Raw genomic sequence first — 17,623 nt, 5'->3', positions numbered from 1 at the left:
GAACCAATTTAGAAAACCATTTGAGAAAGATAACCCCCACGCTGATGTGGAATGATGACATTAATTGATCAAACGTTCTTTCCGTATTCTGCACCAGCATGCATTTCTCAGTGATTACAGCACACAGGCCTGTTCTGGTAAAGATTATTTATCTTTTCCCATCCGCAGAGTAGTTCCTCTGACTCTAAAGCAACTCACAGTCCATCTGATTAAAGACGACTCGAGATCACAGAGAACATTGTTACTGCTTTAAATCATCAGGACTGTGAGCGTGAACGGCTCTCTTAGCAGAGACTGAAAAAAATTCTATTTTTGATTTTCTTCGACTGTGTTTTTGTACACCAAAATGATGAGTACAAAATCCCCAGTCATACTGCTGCACTACGACTGTTTACTGCAGTGTCAGTATGATGGATGAGCTTTATGATTGCTGATGAATCAGGACAGGAGTAGGCAGGCAGGTGATCCTTCGTCATGCTTCTGCAGAGGTTTAACTCTTATCTGAATTTTAGCATGGCTGACAGTAACTGAATGTAGTCAGAGCACTGGACCGAGGAGCAAATGTGCTCACCATGTTCCACTATCCAGACATCGCAGTTCAGCTGCAACATCTAAGCAGATAAGATGTAGTGTGGACCAGTTTAAAGCCTTAAAGACATCAACTCTCTGTGTGAAATTGATGCCAAAGCTGAAAGCCATCACATTGCACCAAGGTGCTGACGTAGACGTACAGTTCATTCCATAAACAAGTGATGCACTTTGAGTCCCACTTGAAAAACACTGTGCATCATGAGAGATCAACGCGAGCTGTTCTGAGTCCGGATGTCGAGATGCTTTGAGCGTCACAGGAAGCCGCAGCAGGGTGACATACATAAAGGCCTCGCAGGGGGCCTCGTCTCTTCAGTCAGCTGCAAAAACACAGCCGCCTTCATTGGAACAGTGCAGAGGAGGAAACACAGTCACTCCGATTGATCAACAGGCCCGAGTTGGAACCCTGAGCTCAGCCACATATATAACAGCGACCCATGTGTGTGTGTGCTGAAGGCAGACGAGCATCTTTCAGCAAAAAAAGATTTGGAATTTACCAGTTGATCTGAGGAGGATCTGACTCACTACGAACACTTTTAATACAGAAATTGAAGGAGGTACGTTACTTGCTTTGATGATGGTATTTTGGTTAACAGGCACTTTTCTTTATTTCTTTTTTGAGTTGTTGCTGAAAGACCTGATTTTTACCTCCAGAATAGTATTGCCTGATCTCTTGTGTTAAATGAAATATGTGTAAATTAAAATAAACTCTATTTAGATTGGATTTAAGATATTTTATTCTTACTTGCTGCTGCCATGATGAGTACGCACCATACGAATAAAACCTCATCTGTTCGTTTTATTAATCTATCGCTCACGTTAAATAGATTTTATTCCTCGTAAACATGCAGCAGGGACATTTAGCACAGGATAGCAATGCCTCTTGTTGTGGTTGGGCACCTTCCTGTATCATCTAGATTTTTGCTGCCAGGCTACAAAACAGTGTACCTGTAAACTGCTTCCCATGTGGCAGTCATAATTTGATAACAAGGGGGATGATTAAATTATGAATGTGAAAGTTGCTGAAGGCCTTTGACAACAGACATTTTCTAATTATGCTCCCCATCTCAACCTGTGTCTCTCTTCTTTTCAGCCACAAGTGCGAGAAGCCAGAGAACATGGGGACCTGCCCCATCAGATGCAGAACCCACCGGACAATCCTAGAAAATCAACCTGAAACTAGATCACCACGTAGGTTATACTGCCAAAACATTAACACACGAAATAAAAAACAAAAAAATGTAACAAATTGAACTATTTTATTGATCTCCTTCTTTCTCTCTAAAGCCTCCCAGGACAGTGTGCTCGTATCCCTCTGTGACTACCCGTCCTTTGAGCGTACAGAGTTGACCATGTGCACTGGAGAACGACTCACCGTCATATCAGAGTACGTGATGGAGCTCTTAATGTTTCACCCCTCGGCCCTCGTTTTCACCCGAAACAGATACAGTTAGTCATGACTGCCTTATTTTTATTCCTGCAGCGATGGTGATTATATGATGGTGAGATCCACAACCACAAACCGTGAGAGCTACATTCCCACCAACTACACAGCCAGGCTGACACACAGGTAGGTCTTAAGAAAGCTGTGAAAACGTGCGTTAAGACACCTGTGTCATCACAGTGTGTGTGTGTGTGTGTGAGTGAGAGAGACAGCAGAGAGGTTGTACAGAGGTGAAATGAAAGGTCGGGAGTCCCCTGACAGGTGGGAGGAGTCTCTGTGTAGGTGACCTTTTTCTCAGTGGAGACGGAGGTTTGGAACAAGGCTGCTGTTCTCTCCGGTGACATGACATCAGCCTCTGCCTCTTGTAGTTTCAGTCCTCCTCCAGTGGGGAATGTGCTCTGATACTGTTTCCAGTGGACTTTCCAATCTCGAAAAAACAACAACCGAATTTTGTTTTTCTTTCTCATTGTCCTGATGTGTCTTCTTCTCTGTTCAGGTGGCTGTTCACAGGCATCAGCAGGGACAAAGCAGTGGAGCTGCTCATGCAGCCTAATAACCACAGTGGCGCCTTCTTGATCCGAGAGTCAGAGACAAGCAAAGGTTAGTTAGAGGGATGTTTTTTTCAACTGTGGATTGCATTAGAAACATATTCAATCAAAAGACAATTAAGAATCAAGAGCCGCGTCGTTTAACTGCTACTGCGTGCTACTTCCATGTTCAGATTGTTACTCGCTGTCTGTCCTGAGGAGGGGCAACTCTTCATACCTGGACTGTGTCAAGCACTACCGCATCTCTCACCTCCGAAATGGCTGGGTCTACATATCACCGAGAGTCACCTTCCCCACCCTGCATCACCTGGTGGAACACTATTCAGGTTTGCACCGAGGATGCAAAATGCTGTTTTTTCTTTTGCCTAAACATACCAGAGACAACTCTAGAAGAGTGATATTAAAATGTTGCCTCCTCTCACAGAGATTGAAGATGGATTGTGCTGTCGGCTGAGGGAGCCTTGCTTCATCCAGGGTTTAGACGACGCTCGAGAGGCCAGGCCTGTACCTACAACTGAGAGGAGGCCTACTCTCAACTGGAAGGACATTAGCAGGTGGGCCAGACTCCCTTTAGCCTCGCTTCCACGGATGACTGCCACAAGATGTCACTCTATTACAGTAGAGCAGCAGCACCTGGTGGCGTACTAGTTGGAGAGCAATCGATAAATCTTTGTGCAGCTTATTATTTTCGCTGATTGTGACTCAGTGCTGAGTAAACTGATTGAGAAGAGCGTGCACACAATGGCAGCAGATATGCCAACAGGCATAAGACTGTGGTTGTACTGGATGTTAGGTTCGATTGTGTGAAATGTGTGAGTGCAGAGCAGGATGTTAAGCAATAGTGTTCAGTGAAGCTACTTCAGATAAATAATCACAATAGATTATGATTATTTGATAAAGTGCAACACACGCAGTTAAAAATACAATGTTTGGGACAGTGTGGTAAAATTACAGCATCATTTTTTATTTTTATAACTAATACCATGACCCCTTTACTCATCCAAGTCTTTGGAAATCCCCTTTCTGTCTCTTCCAGGTCAGCGATCTTCAGGAAGATGAGAACAGAGTCAGACAAGTCTCTGGTGAGCGAGGGGCTGAGGGAGGCCATCACCTCCTACCTCCAAATGACCGAAGGCAACGATCACAGCTGGGACACTTGAGGAGAAGACAGTGGATCAGTCTGGGAGAAAGAAGTCAGAAGGATAGAGTGAAGTCAGATGCTGTCCTGTCTCATCTGCAGTTTGGGAGAGCCATCGGAAGAGGTCATGTGTACGACCAATAGACTTTGCAGACCGCCCTGGATTAGCAGGAGGGCTGAGACACTACATGTGTCAAGAAGACACAGGAGAGGTGTGAGCTGAACATTTAAAGTCAATGAGATATTTCTTCTCATTTGATTTCAAAAGTTGAATATTTCTCTTAATTTATATTCTAATATTACATGCTGTTTGAATGAAATATGTAAATTATTTTGTAATATGATCATTGTCATGGTTATGTTATTGGAATCCAATAAAATATGTTAGCTATGTGTAATAAATGAGCAGCGCATGCATATACTGTATATGATCACCTAGATAGGTAGATAGCTACTTTATTAGTCCTGCAAGGGGACATTTTTTTTGCTACAGTAGCATTTATGGTACAGGTAAAGCAATAAAAATGACAGAGTAAAAAATATGAAATATAAAAATGCAATATAAAAATGAAAATGCACAATATTTACAGTAAAAATAACAGAGTGAAAATATAAAATATAAAATGCACAATATAGACAATGAAATAGAATACAATTTAAATTAACTAATTAAAAAACAGTAATTTACCTTTAGTAATTTACCTTTAGTAAAGGTCAACCCTTTAAGAGTATTGTAGTGCAAAGAGTTAAACAAACAAACAAGAACAGCACCCAAACACCTAACGTTAAATCCATCCTAAACACAAGAGAGTCTCGACTGTATTTTCTTGTTTTAATAATGTATATCTATGTGTTTAAATATAATGTTATTGAATGTATATTGAAGCCACTTGATTCTTGCAGGGTGGGCTTCCGCTTAATTAACCTCGAATACGTCATCAGAGCCCTCCACTTCCTGCCCTGAACAGCTCAGTTCAGGAAGAAGAAACAATGGCGACGCTTCTGGGCTCCGAGTCCCCCAGTACCGGAGGAAAACGGAGACATTGCAACGGCAGTATCGTCACGAAGTTCACGACTAGTAAAATAACCGGTCAGGGTTTCAGTCGAGGGACGGAGGTAAGAGGAAACGAGGAAATGTTTCGACCGTTAAAGACAGACCCGACAGTTGGGTCGACTGAGACCACGGTCTCGCGCTTGGAGTCCAGCCTGAACATGAAGCTTGTTGTCTATGAGACCTGGCCGTCAGATCTAGTCACAGCTTTGGCCTTACAACTACCTACAACAAAACACCTTAAACGTTGACGCCATTGAGTTTCTGGGTGTTGACATTTTTCTCGCTGACCATGCAAATAACCGTTAACATTATACAACAAAGTGTATGAAGCTAGCTCCGCTTCAAGTGGGTCTTTTGTTGTTAGCCCCACGTTAGCTTAGCACAGTATGCCACGTTAACTGCGCTATAGAAACGCGTTCAACTGAAGGTTTTTTTCGTGCATTGGAGGTTGAATGCTACTATAGAGCCGTTAGTTTGTTTTTTGAAGCGCTTATAAAATCACGGAACGTTAATCAACGGCAGTAACGTTTGCTAATGTTAGCAAACGGAGTATCGTTAGCTTAGCTAGCTGGCTAAGCTAAACCAGCTGAACAGCTCAGGTGATTACGTAACGACACAGAAACCACAATAACTAACGTTTCCATAAATGGACAGGCAACAACAGCTGTTTTCATAAATTAACGTCAGCACGTTTTTTTAATTTTCCGTGGAATAAAACATTAATTGGACATTTGTAACGTTGGAGTGCCTATTCGTTCGGTTATGACGCTAATGTTGGTTGACGTTAAATTGAACTGTTGTGATATTGACGGGTCTTTATCGATATTAACGTCGTCCTGAGATGCAAGGGAAGTTTATTTGTATAGCACATTTCAACAACAAGGTAATTCAAAGTGCTTCACATAAAACCATTAAAAGCATCAACAGAAATAAAATGCAGAAATGCAGGAAATTGATTAATATATTAATTGAATGTGGTTCAATTAAAAGCAGCAGCAAACAGAAAGATCTTCAATCTTGATTTAAATGAGCTGAGGGTCTCAGCAGACCTGCAGCTTTCTGGGACTTTGTTCCAGATATGTGGAGCAGAAAAACTGAATGCTGCTTCTCCATGTTTAGTTCTGACTCTGGGAACAGAAAGTAGACCGGTCCCAGACAACCTGAGGGGTCGGGATGGTTCATAAGGTAGCAGCAGACCAGAGATGTATTTTGGCCCCAAACCATTCAGTGCTTTGTAAACCAACAGCAGGATTTTGAAGTCAATTCTTTGTTGGACAGGAAGCCAGTGCAAAGACCTCAGAACTGGAGTGATGTGATCCACCCTCCTGGTCTTAGTGAGGACTCGAGCTGCAGCGTTCTGAATCAGCTGCAGCTTTCTGACGGACTTTTTACAGAGACCTGTAAACACACCGTTACAGTAGTCCAGTCTGCTGAAGATAAAAGCATGGACAAGTTTTTCCAAATCCTGTTGAGACATAAGTCCTCTAATCCTTGATATATTCTTCAGGTGATAGTAGACTGATAATTACAAAATCAGTCTATGTGGCTGTTGAGGTCTGAATCCATAACTACACCTAGATTTCTGGCTTGGTTTGTGGGTTTTAACATCAGTGATTGAAGCTGAGTGGTGATTTTCAATTGTTCGTCCTTGGTACCAAAAACAATTACTTCTGTTTTATCTTTGTTTAATTGAAGAAAATTCTGGCACATCCAGTTGTTGATTTGTTCAATGCAGTTACCTGGCCCTTGTATGGGATTATAGTCCCCTGGTGACATAGTTATGTAGATTTGTGTGTCGTCTGCATAATTATGATAACACACTTTGTTGTTTTCCATAATCTGAGCTAGTGGAAGCATGTAGATGTTGAACAGAAGAGGCCCCAGAAGGCTAGTCTAAACTAGCCTTCTTTAGGAGTGGTTTAATAACTGCAGTTTTTAGGGCTTGTGGGAAGACACCTGAGAGAAGGGATGTGTTTACAATTTGTAAGAGATCAGTGTAGTTAGTGTCTTCTCTATTTCACACTTTTACTTGCACCCTCGTGACTCAAGCCCTTACATTACAAAACTGATTAAACCTTTTTTTTCCCTGTGCAGTCAGTACCTTTAAACTTCCTTGTTGACTTGCAATTTGAAGTGAAAGACTAGTATGACGCATTATGACGACTCCTTAAACCTGATATACAAAAATCCCTGATCAACTTGAAAATACGGCATTTGTCGCGTTTTAATGCTGCTCAGAGTGTTTAGACAGCTCCCATAATATGATCACTAAGTAAAATATACTACTGTTAAGTGTAAAGAATGGCTTTCCAGGGAGTCGGTCATAATTAGCATGTCAAAGGCTATGGTTAAAAACTCAAAATAATGTTCAACAAGGCTACTTCCTTTGTCCTTTTTCCCCCAAAACAGTTTCTTACTTCATGTGGCAACCATTTGTGACACAAAAAAAATCCATTAATTCAATTTGAAATACAGATGTGCATTATAACCTTGAGACACATTAACAACAAATATGAGGAGTTGCTGTCATCAAGTGAGAGTTTTTAACTTTGGAGACAGTTTTTGGGGGCTGTTTTTTTTTTTTTTTTTTCAACTGTAAAAGGGATTTATAGTCACTACTTGGTTTGTTTTTGGAGCGGAATGTCTCTGATGCCAAGAATTCCCGTATGTTCATTCCGAGCCCCAGCAGAGTGAACATGAGCTGCTCTCTTTTAAAGCCCGAAACCTAAGACGGTCTCAAACTTGTGATGTCACCTAGTCTCAAGTCTGGAGCTGCTCCATAGACAATGAATGGGAGACTGATCGTGTGGACACAAAGAATGTTTTTTTTTTTAATACCCAAATGGCCTTTATAGATCTGAAACAGTAAATGAGCCCATATACTTAACGTGTCATCTATAACATCTTCACTGAATTCATTGTCAATGGACTGTATGGAATGTATACACATTTGAGTTTCAGAACTTTAGCTTTTGGATTTGGGAGCGAGTTATTCATGTTTACTCATATTTTGGAGTGTCTCTTAAATCATAGTAATAACATGTATGAGTTTTGAAAATCTGAGTATTTCTCCTTTCACTAAAGGGTTTCAGCATGTGCAATATCTTAAATGGCTGCTCTATTTCTTCGTCCTCTCATGTTGGACTGAGGGCAGACTGGCCCTACAGCGACTCATTGTCGCCTCTCGAGGAACAAGTAATATTTCAAGAAAGTACGTGCCGAGCTTTGCTGGTTTGCAGTCGGCGTCTCCAGCACATTGATGTAACTGGTGTAACGTCAAAACGGTTACTACTTCACGTTCTTTTGATAATTTTGGAGTGTTTTTAACTAAAATTCTGGCCAGGTCTTATACAATGCACCGTTTTATAGAAGGAGACTAAACCCGATTGGATTGTATTGGATTATAGGATTGGTATAGAAAATTCAGATTTTTACTGAATGCACAGTCAAGAGATCTGTTTTTAACTACAATGCTTTCACATTACAGACAGTAAAGGTGTGCATACATTCATCACTTGTAAAGTCAATAGCCTTGTAGAAATATTTAAAATGCCTTTATCTGTGACTCATTCAAAATGCCCCACATAAGTTTATTCTAAAGGAGAAGAACTCAACACGGCACACCAATGCTTACAACACTGTATTTGGTGTAGGGTGACATAATCTTTAATATTCAGCTGCACATGATGTCCTTGCTCCACAATACATTTGCACCCGTGGACTACGAGCCAGGCCAGGACTCTCTTGTCCTACAGTTTATTACAGGTATAAAATAAAAAGATGCTCAGTTTGCTTTCAGTTTCTGTGTTCCCTGTTGCAATAGTCAGCTATATGTCTCAACAATAGTCACATTTAAAAGAATACTCACAGCCTTCCTATTCTCTGGGAGCCTTTGTTCTTGATTAGTTGTTAACGTGTTTTCCATGGGGGAAGATTGACTGAGACAGGTTTTTTTTATTATGCAATTTGATCGACTACATATGCAATGCACACGTTATATGCATATCATTGTTTCACTACAAATCACACGGTGCTTTCCTGTATTTCAAAATGATTCTATGGCCAAAATAAATACATGCATTTTTCTCAAGATTGCAGCCTGACATCTATTAGTTCAAGTAAAAGTAGACCTTTTAAAAACTTCAAATTTTTACCATTTCTACTGTGTTTATTGCACTGTTTAATGTTTCCTCTGTTTATGTGTCTCAGCTCCCAGGAGGCCTGCTCCAGGAGAGAGATAAACGGGCCAAGTGGCATGGCATCCCTACTCTGCTGCAGAGGCTCTACGAGAGCAGCCATCCAAACAGTGACCTCTCCAACGCTCACAGCTTTCTCAAGGTAGCCACACGGGACTAGACCATATAACAACGATGCTGAGAACTAACTGGTTTTAGCCACTTGTGGTTGACTGTTTTACTTGGGAGCCTGGCTGATGTAAAGACATGTGGACACTGGTTTTTAACAGGTATTATCATCCCAGCTCTCCATGGAGGCCATGTCTTTTGTCACGGAGGACAGGAAGACCGCTCAGGAATCCACCTTTCCCAACACGTACACCTTTGACCTCTTCGGTGGAGTCGATGTAAGTTCAACATTCCTAGTGCTCGATGCTCTCTAATTGTTGTCATGTGTAGTACACCTCCATGCGGAGACGCTGATGTTAAAAACAGTATTTGCTCACAGCGCTGACGACATTTTCTTTTCCCCTGAAGCTGCTTGTGGAGATCTTGATGAGACCCACATTAACTATGCAGAAGAAGAAAAACAGTCGTAAGTAATGACATCACACGTGTGAATATGTCCTGCTTTTATTTGGAAGTAAACACTTTTGTACATGATCATAATATGATTTGTTCTAACAATAAGACTACCGGCTGTGTTTGTGTTAAAACAGTGAATGATGACTTGGTCAAGGACTGCCTTAGTGTTCTCTACAACTGTTGTATATGTGTAAGTATCCTATTACAGGTTGTACGTACCAGAGAAATGTCAACGGTGTATTCTATCTTGCTTCAAATTAGCACGTGTGTATAACTAGAAGTATTTTCCTTGCAGTTGGTTTGTGCTGTTGTCTCAAATCATGTTTACAGACAGGAGTGGGCGTGGTTTAATTTATGTATTTTTCTTTCAATTCATAGACGGAGGGGGTCACGAAAAGCCTGGCAGCGAGGGACGACTTTGTGCTGTTTCTCTTCACCCTGATGACCAACAAGAAGACCTTCCTGCAGACGGCTACCCTAATTGAAGATATTCTTGGAGTTAAAAAGGTCAGAGTTATACTTGTATTAACTCATGAGCATGTAAAACTTGTTAAAGGCCATTCCAGAGGCCGATGAAGTTACTTTATGATTTACGGCACATTTGGCAAGCTCCTCTTACTTAAAAGTCAAGTCAAATTTATTATTAATCTTAATTTTTCTGTGAAGATAACGTCAGGTGTCCCCGTTGAACAGCAAGATGATTTCAACAGTACTAAAGTTGTCTTCTATGAACATCATAACATGTCCCTAGCTTCTAAGCAAATTTTAACATTACGGCCAATGGGGAAATGCTAACCGTGATTAGCATTAGCGAATATATAATATATCTTTGTACATCTTTTCATGCAGACATACTTGCATTAGAGACTAAGGTCTCTCAAGGCTACCAAACGAAAAGCAATGAGGCAATAACTGTTGTTGCTCATAGCTCTGAATAGCTGTTGTGCTCGCAGCAACTGGCCAAGCCAGTTAGCCGTAAATGCTATTCAGAGCTATGAGCAGAGAAGATCAGCTTTTTCTCAAGACTGCCAGTGGATCCTAACAGCGCAGAACAGTGTGAAAGAATCCACCATCACCAATGGGTTCTGAAAGGCTGGGATACTATGAGATTAAGGGGACAGCGCAATGAGGACAACACAAGCTCAAAATTAGCTTAGAAGCTAGGGAGTCGGACATGTACTGTTAAAAGCATCTTGCCGTTCAACCTTTTTTGTTAACAGTCCTAGTGAGAGGTCGGTCAAAGGTACTTCATCCATATTGTAGCGACCCTGTCAGTAACAGCTGGTAGCAGAGGGGTTGCTGGTAGCAACTGTTCTGTGTCGGGAGCTAGTAAATGTTGTGTTAGACCGGAACCGGAAGTTGCGGTTGTTGTGGCGGAGAAAAGCGATGGAAAAATCCGTATATAAAGCGCACCGGACTATAAGCCGACGCCTCAAAGCGTGGGGTAAAAAGTAGCGGCTTATAGTCCGAAAAGTATGGTACTTTAAAATTGCATGCATGTGTTTGCTAAGCTCTGTAAAATGAAAGTTTAGCGATTTACTATATTTCTTGACAAACTCTGTAGTCAAACCCAGACGTGTTATACGAGTGTTGCTAAATCTTCTAAATGTTTAACTACTGCTGCTCCGTCACGGTACTGTGGTGTCTACATATGGAGGGTTTGTAGACCCTTCATATGTCTGGTCCTGGTAGTGTTAAGTGGTGATGAAGACAACTAGGAGCAGTTTGACAAAAGAATGTCGTTAGGACTGTTTTGGGTTAGATAATACACATGATCTACATTACCTGCGATGGTTTCGCAACAGTTTACATTTTTAAAAGTGACATTTATATTCTAACCTCTGCAACATCATGACATAAATTTTATTATTTATTGAATAGCGGTGCTAAAACTTACCCTGTTATTTATAATGCAGATTGTTTGTTGCTAGTTTTCAAATGAAACATCAAAATTACATTTTCTATGTTTTATGGGTAAATATCGTTCTATATATCTATTGAAATATGAGTAGCAGATTCAGTCAGGGTCAATCTTCAGTGAGAGAAATGTAAAATGTCTACTTTCAGTTTGGTAACCGTTTATATGTTTGCATTTTCCAGGAGATGATCCAGTTAGAAGGCATCCCCAACCTGTCGGGCCTGGTCCAGAGCTTTGACCAACAACAGCTCGCCAACTTCTGCCGCATCCTCTCCGTCACCATCTCGGAGCCGGATATCGGGAACGACGACAAGCACACCCTTTTGGCCAAAAATGCACAGCAGAAACGCAACGCCAGCCCATCGCTGGCGGAGGTCAACCAGGGTAGGTTGTCTTCAGAGTGCAGAGTAACGACTCCATGCTGTCATGAATTCTGTGCTTTTAATAAAAAAATTGATCAGTAAAATATCAATGTTATTACCTTTTCCCCACTAGTAACCCTGCTGAACATCCCTGGCTTCATTGAGCGGTTGTGTAAGCTGGCCACTAGAAAGGTGTCTGAGGCCACAGGGGCGAACTTCCTGCAGGAGCTGGAGGACTGGTACACATGGCTGGACAACGCTCTGGTGCTGGATGCCCTCATGCAGATGGCGACCGAGGAGGCCGAACAAAGCAGTACAGGTGAGACGAGAGTCGGCCGTGCTGCCGGTTCTTCACGTTGCTTAAAATCCCGTGGCCTCCGATTTGAGATAGATTTATGTTTTTACCTCTCCTCCAGAGTCGTCCGATGAGAGCTCCCTGGCCACCAGCCCTCTGAGACACCGACTGCCCCAGTCCATGAAGATCGTCCATGAGATCATGTATAAGGTGGAAGTGCTCTATGTGCTGTGTGTTCTTCTTATGGGCCGACAGAGGAACCAGGTACTTAACGGCACACGTCGTCTCTTCCCTCCTTCACATATAAGATGGTGTTGCATCTAGAACAGAGTTTTACTGAGTGTTTCACTGAGCCCTGTATTGTGTGTCTGCACAGGTCCACAAGATGCTGGCTGAGTTCCGTCTCATCCCGGGACTCAACAACCTGTTTGACAAGCTGATCTGGAGGAAATACACTGCCTCTAATCATGTGGTCCACGGCCAGAACGAGAACTGCGACTGCAGTCCGGTATGAACCTTCAATATTCTGGCAATTAAATTAAACCTTTTCAAGTTTAACATTTAACCAATAACACTCTTTATTCTCGTTGTGCAGGAAATATCCTTCAAAATCCAGTTCCTGCGGCTACTTCAGAGTTTCAGCGATCACCATGAGTAAGCGACCCGTAACGGAATGTCCTTGGATCTGACTTCTCCTGACAAGTTATGTCTGTTGTTAAAATGTTTTATCTGTCTTTCAGGAACAAATACCTCCTGCTGAATAGCCAGGAGCTGAATGAACTGAGTGCCATATCCATGAAGGCCAACATCCCAGAGGTGGAAGCACTGGTCAACACAGACAGAAGCCTAGTGTGTGACGGGAAGAAGGGCCTCCTCACACGCCTCCTCACCGTCATGAAGAGGGAGCCTCCAGACTCGTCGTTCAGGTCAGCATAGGCCAAAGATTAAGAAGCGTGAGATAAATATGTTGATATTTAAAGCGGCAGCCTTCTTGAAAGAGTTCCCATTCCGGAGCACCAGGCGCTCTTCTATTTTTAAAAAGGATTTCTCAAGATTTGTCTCTAGTTCTGCTTTTTATAACTCCGTTGTGTATGTAGATTCTGGCAGGCGAGGGCGGTGGAAAGTTTCCTCAGAGGAGCGACCTCCTATGCAGACCAAATGTTCCTCCTGAAGAGGGGACTACTAGAGGTGAGACCTGCAGCCAGCACACTCTCCATGGAGACTGTCCACGTTGCACAGATCTTGTCATGAAAGAGCGGCTGCTGACTTTCCGCTTCCGTCCCCTCGACAGCACATCCTGTTCTGCATCATAGACAGCGGCTGTACGTCAAGAGACGTCCTGCAGAGCTACTTTGATCTGCTGGGAGAGCTCATGAAGTTCAACATTGATGCCTTCAAAAGATTCAACAAATATGTCAACACTCCGGAGAAGGTATGATTGGACACCTTAAATGCATTATTAAAATGCGTTTGCTGGTATAGAAAAATAATTCAATTTTACATTTCGCAGCTTGTGTGATGGATGAACAAGTGTGTGTAATAGTATACTTTGTGGTGGTGTAACAGAGCATCCTTACAGATCCCCTCTCAGGGCTTTGGACGCATATGAACCGCGGATTAATTACACAGTTTAACGTCAACCATCACAGTGTGAAATAAAGTTTTACTGACTGTCATTATCTGCCAATATTCAGTAAAACATGCCATCAGGACATCGACAATTAATCAAACAACAAAGGGATCTGTATCTGTCTATAGGGATCATCAATGACCCTTTTTTTCTTTTGTGTTGATCTGCTCCGTGATCCGATCTCTTTTTCTGATCCGTTGCACCACTAATGGTTCATCTCTTCTGTAGTTTCAGACCTTCCTGACGCAGATCAACAGTTCTCTGGTGGACTCCAACATGCTGGTGCGCTGCATCGTCCTGTCGTTGGACCGCTTTGAAAGCCAGACTGAAGATGTCAAAGGTAAACGGGGATGGAAAGTCTACAGATGTAGACGAGAAGTTACTGAAATAAGTGTATTGCGTTGATTTTTGATTCCTATAATATACTTTAAACTACATTTTCACCGTGTCCTTCAGTGGTGGAGGTGCTGTCTGAATGCTGCCTGCTGTCCTACATGGCCAGAGTTGAGAACAGGCTGTCCTTCCTCTTCCGACTCATCAACATCATCAACGTACAGACACTCACACAGGTATTGCTTCATTTTAACATTATCACTTTATACTATTATTATTTGACTCACAGATTTAACAAAACAAATTGTGGACTATTTAAATGTGTAAACTTATGGTAACGTCTGCTACAATCAGCATTTAAATAGATTTTTATTTGTTAGGTGTGTCCGTGTATTTTGATCCAAAATGGTGCATCGCTCAGATCTCGCTCCTTTCTCCATCCATCACCGTTTCTCCTGCAGGAGAACGTGAGCTGTCTGAACACCAGTTTGGTGGTCTTGATGCTGGCCAGAAGAAAGGCTAAACTGCCCTTCTACCTCAACGCCCTGCGGGAGAAGGAGTATGCCGAGAAGTACCCGGGCTTCCTGCTCAACAACTTCCACAACCTACTGCGCTTCTGGCAGCGGCATTACCTCAACAAGGACAAAGACAGCACCTGTCTGGAGAACGTGAGTGGCTCTCTACATAATTAAAGCATCAGTAAATACCGTCATTTCACTAAAGTCAGCAGCACGATGTGCGAGTCCTCCTCTCGGTGTCTACTGTTTACGCTCAGTCACTTTTCTCTCACTCATTCCAAACATTGTGTCGGGGACATTGGATGTCTGCATGCTGGGATAAGCAAACACTCTTGTTTGTGTTATGGGGCTGAAACAGAAGCGCGGAAGGAGCAGTTTCCAAACTTCGTATTGCCGTTTATTCATAATGAATACTCGTGTATGTGCTTTGAGTAAGTGGCTGCACACAGAAAACCTCAAATAGGACTTGAAAAACAAATACAGCACATGTAAATGTAGTCGTGTTCAGTAGCAAGTATTGACTGATGTTGTGAATTTGTGTTGAGTTAATCTGATACAGAATACTTTGCTCCAGCCCCCTTCAACAGAACTCGTTCTGAATCTTACAGATCAAATATTGACAAGTTATCTCCGTCAACGTAGACAGACATCTTGTTTGTGCTGTATAACTTCTGTCCTGTTGAGTTGGACCAGACTGATGCCTGTCATTAGCGTATCTTACACTGCTACTACCAGACCTTTCTTAACTTTATTCCCACAATTAAAAGCCGGTACTCCAATAATTTATAGAGTCAGTGCAAGTCAGTGTATTTTCCTCTACACTGTCCTGCAAATATTTCAGAATAAAAGCCTTCTGTTACTTTACTTGTTAATGTTGAGAATCTTGATTGCCAGGAATGAGTGTTTATACGGGTTCCTCCTCAACTCCAGAGATCCCAAGTCTCCCCAATACACCGTGAGTGAGTGACGTACTGGAGCATTTAGACACTGAAGAGCCAAAACATTCACCAGGTGGAGAGAAACGGAACTCCAAAGTATTGCTGGTGTTGCTCGTAACTGCTGGATGTGTAAAGAGGCAACCGTTTGACTGACGAGTGAGCCTAACAACTTCATATGGTGATGTCAGTGATTGGTGTTTGCTGGTTCCACTGCCCCCAAGTGGCTGAACATAAAAATCATGGCTGCTTCCTAATATTTTCACAAGCGTGCATATAAAAAAACAACCAAAAGCTGTAGATGTTTACTCATGTACACGCATGGTTGTGATCCCTTTGGTAGCTGCGATTAGTTGTGACGGTACACTTCGCTGACAGTTTCACCGTTAAACGAGGTCATATCAACCATTACCACATATGGTGGTTAGCTAATTAAGAGGCTGTTAATAACGAGCACTATGTGAAAATGATTGTTCTAAATGCGCTCTGTTCTCCTCAGAGCTCCTGTATCCCCTTCAGCTACTGGAAGGAGACGGTGTCGGTGCTGCTGGGCTCAGATAGGACTTCTCTGTGTGCCATAGCGAGCTACATCGATGAGCCCTTCATGGATCTTGACAAAGACCTGCTGGAAGATTGACCTCCTGTGTGTGCACACTCAGTGCCCGGCGGTGGGGGTGTGGTGGGGCGGGACAGACGGTCACAGGGAGCATGGACACCTAAAGCTGGTGAAGACTCCGCTGAGCTCATCCGGGTGCTTTGTGACGGAGCTCTGGATGTAAAGACTCTCCTGTTTTTTCTGTCTGTATCTTTCGCATCGACGCAGTCGTCTCGCGCGTGATTGGACGTCATCGACTCACTAAGTTCCCAAACCTCTTCAAAGCAAGAGGTGGAAACCTGTCTGCCCGCCCCAGATCGCCGTCACCGTTTAAACACACAGTTACGGGACCTTGCGTAATGACACCTGCATTGGTTGTTTGCTTTAGGTGAACTTCAAATAGAGCCTTTTTTATATAACCTATATAAAATTCTATGGAGAAAAAAAGTGTATGATTCAACAAAGTATATGTTAGAAAGAAGAAGAAAAAAAAAAAAAGATTCTTTTCACGTGGACTTTGTTTGAAAATGGCCCCGGTTTGAACGCAGGAGTGTCACCGGTCTCACTCTCCCACTACCGGCACTCTTCTCTGTGGACTCCATGCCTCTCTACTGCCTGGCTCGGGGGAGGGACTGGTGGAGTTTTAGCAGGGGGTCTTCTCAATGAACAGCATTTTCATTTAACCCGTCTGTGGGTCTATTTTATTAGGTGGCTGTTGTTGATTGGTGCTTTCTGGCTCTACTCGGCACGTTTAGGTAGCTCGTGGGCCGGCTGACAACTTTCCCAGACCCCAAGGCGGCCCCTCTCACCGGACACCATCCACTTTGCTGTGGCTTCTTTGCCCAGGGACTCGTTTCTTTACCAGGTTCTTTTGTTGTTGATTTACTTTTGTCTTGTTGAAAACAATGGATTTTTAGCTCTGGATGAACTGTAGAATAAAACATTGCACAGATTACATTGTTTTTATTGTTTATGTTTTACCACATTTAGTTGATTTAAAAACAAAACATTTTTCCTTTGTGTAACAGAACTTGTACCCATATTTGTGAGAGATGCTTTGGGAAGAGAATAAACTATGCAGACGCCAGTGTTAAAGAAACCACTTTTCATTGTTCCGGCCCAGACAAAGTTTCTGTGAATTCGCCTTCTGCCCGACACCATCAGCGTCGACCGCTTTCCGCTGGTCTCTCAAAATGTCTGACCACGAGCTGGGATGTGACTGCTCTGGTTGCATGGCATAATCGCGACTGTTGGCGTGTTTCACGGCCTGAATGTGCAGCTGTTTTATGGAAGCAGAGCTAATGTCTCGGATGAAACGGACCCGACTATATATGTATATGTATAGATGTATATATATACATATATACATGCGCGCGCACACAGATGAGCTACCTCATGTTTTGTCCCGACACCGTACAGATCAAACCACTTCTAATGACAAGTGTACCGTTTTACTCCCAGCATGTCATGAGTCATAATAAATGTTCATGTGAATGTATAAGGGC

At 42.6% G+C, this 17,623-nt stretch overlaps 2 protein-coding genes across 2 annotated transcripts; both read left to right on the top strand.

Moving 5' to 3' along the window:
• The first annotated feature begins 964 nt into the window (after positions 1–964).
• sla2a (Src like adaptor 2a) lies at positions 965–4,021 on the top strand. Its single transcript, XM_079296935.1, has 8 exons — positions 965–1,145; positions 1,682–1,779; positions 1,876–1,975; positions 2,072–2,158; positions 2,529–2,632; positions 2,754–2,906; positions 3,005–3,134; positions 3,617–4,021. Exons 2-8 carry the CDS (start codon positions 1,707–1,709, stop codon positions 3,738–3,740), a joined length of 771 nt encoding a protein of 256 aa, XP_079153061.1. The 5' UTR covers positions 965–1,145; positions 1,682–1,706; the 3' UTR covers positions 3,741–4,021.
• A 680-nt stretch (positions 4,022–4,701) lies between these two features.
• Positions 4,702–17,071, top strand: trpc4apa (transient receptor potential cation channel, subfamily C, member 4 associated protein a). The gene is made up of 18 exons (XM_079296925.1): positions 4,702–4,834; positions 8,982–9,110; positions 9,238–9,354; positions 9,485–9,542; positions 9,667–9,722; positions 9,911–10,039; positions 11,633–11,834; positions 11,946–12,131; positions 12,229–12,371; positions 12,484–12,615; positions 12,703–12,761; positions 12,848–13,033; positions 13,205–13,295; positions 13,399–13,539; positions 13,966–14,077; positions 14,194–14,306; positions 14,532–14,738; positions 16,023–17,071. The coding sequence occupies exons 1-18, from the start codon at positions 4,709–4,711 to the stop codon at positions 16,158–16,160; spliced, it is 2,325 nt and encodes a 774-aa protein (XP_079153051.1). The 5' UTR covers positions 4,702–4,708; the 3' UTR covers positions 16,161–17,071.
• Positions 17,072–17,623: the final 552 nt, after the last annotated feature.

The sequence above is a fragment of the Melanostigma gelatinosum genome (assembly GCF_949748355.1).
Source record: "Melanostigma gelatinosum genome assembly, chromosome: 3".
Taxonomy (NCBI): domain Eukaryota; kingdom Metazoa; phylum Chordata; class Actinopteri; order Perciformes; family Zoarcidae; genus Melanostigma; species Melanostigma gelatinosum.
Note: the sequence above shows the minus strand (reverse complement) of the source record. Positions and strands in the feature narration are given on the sequence as shown.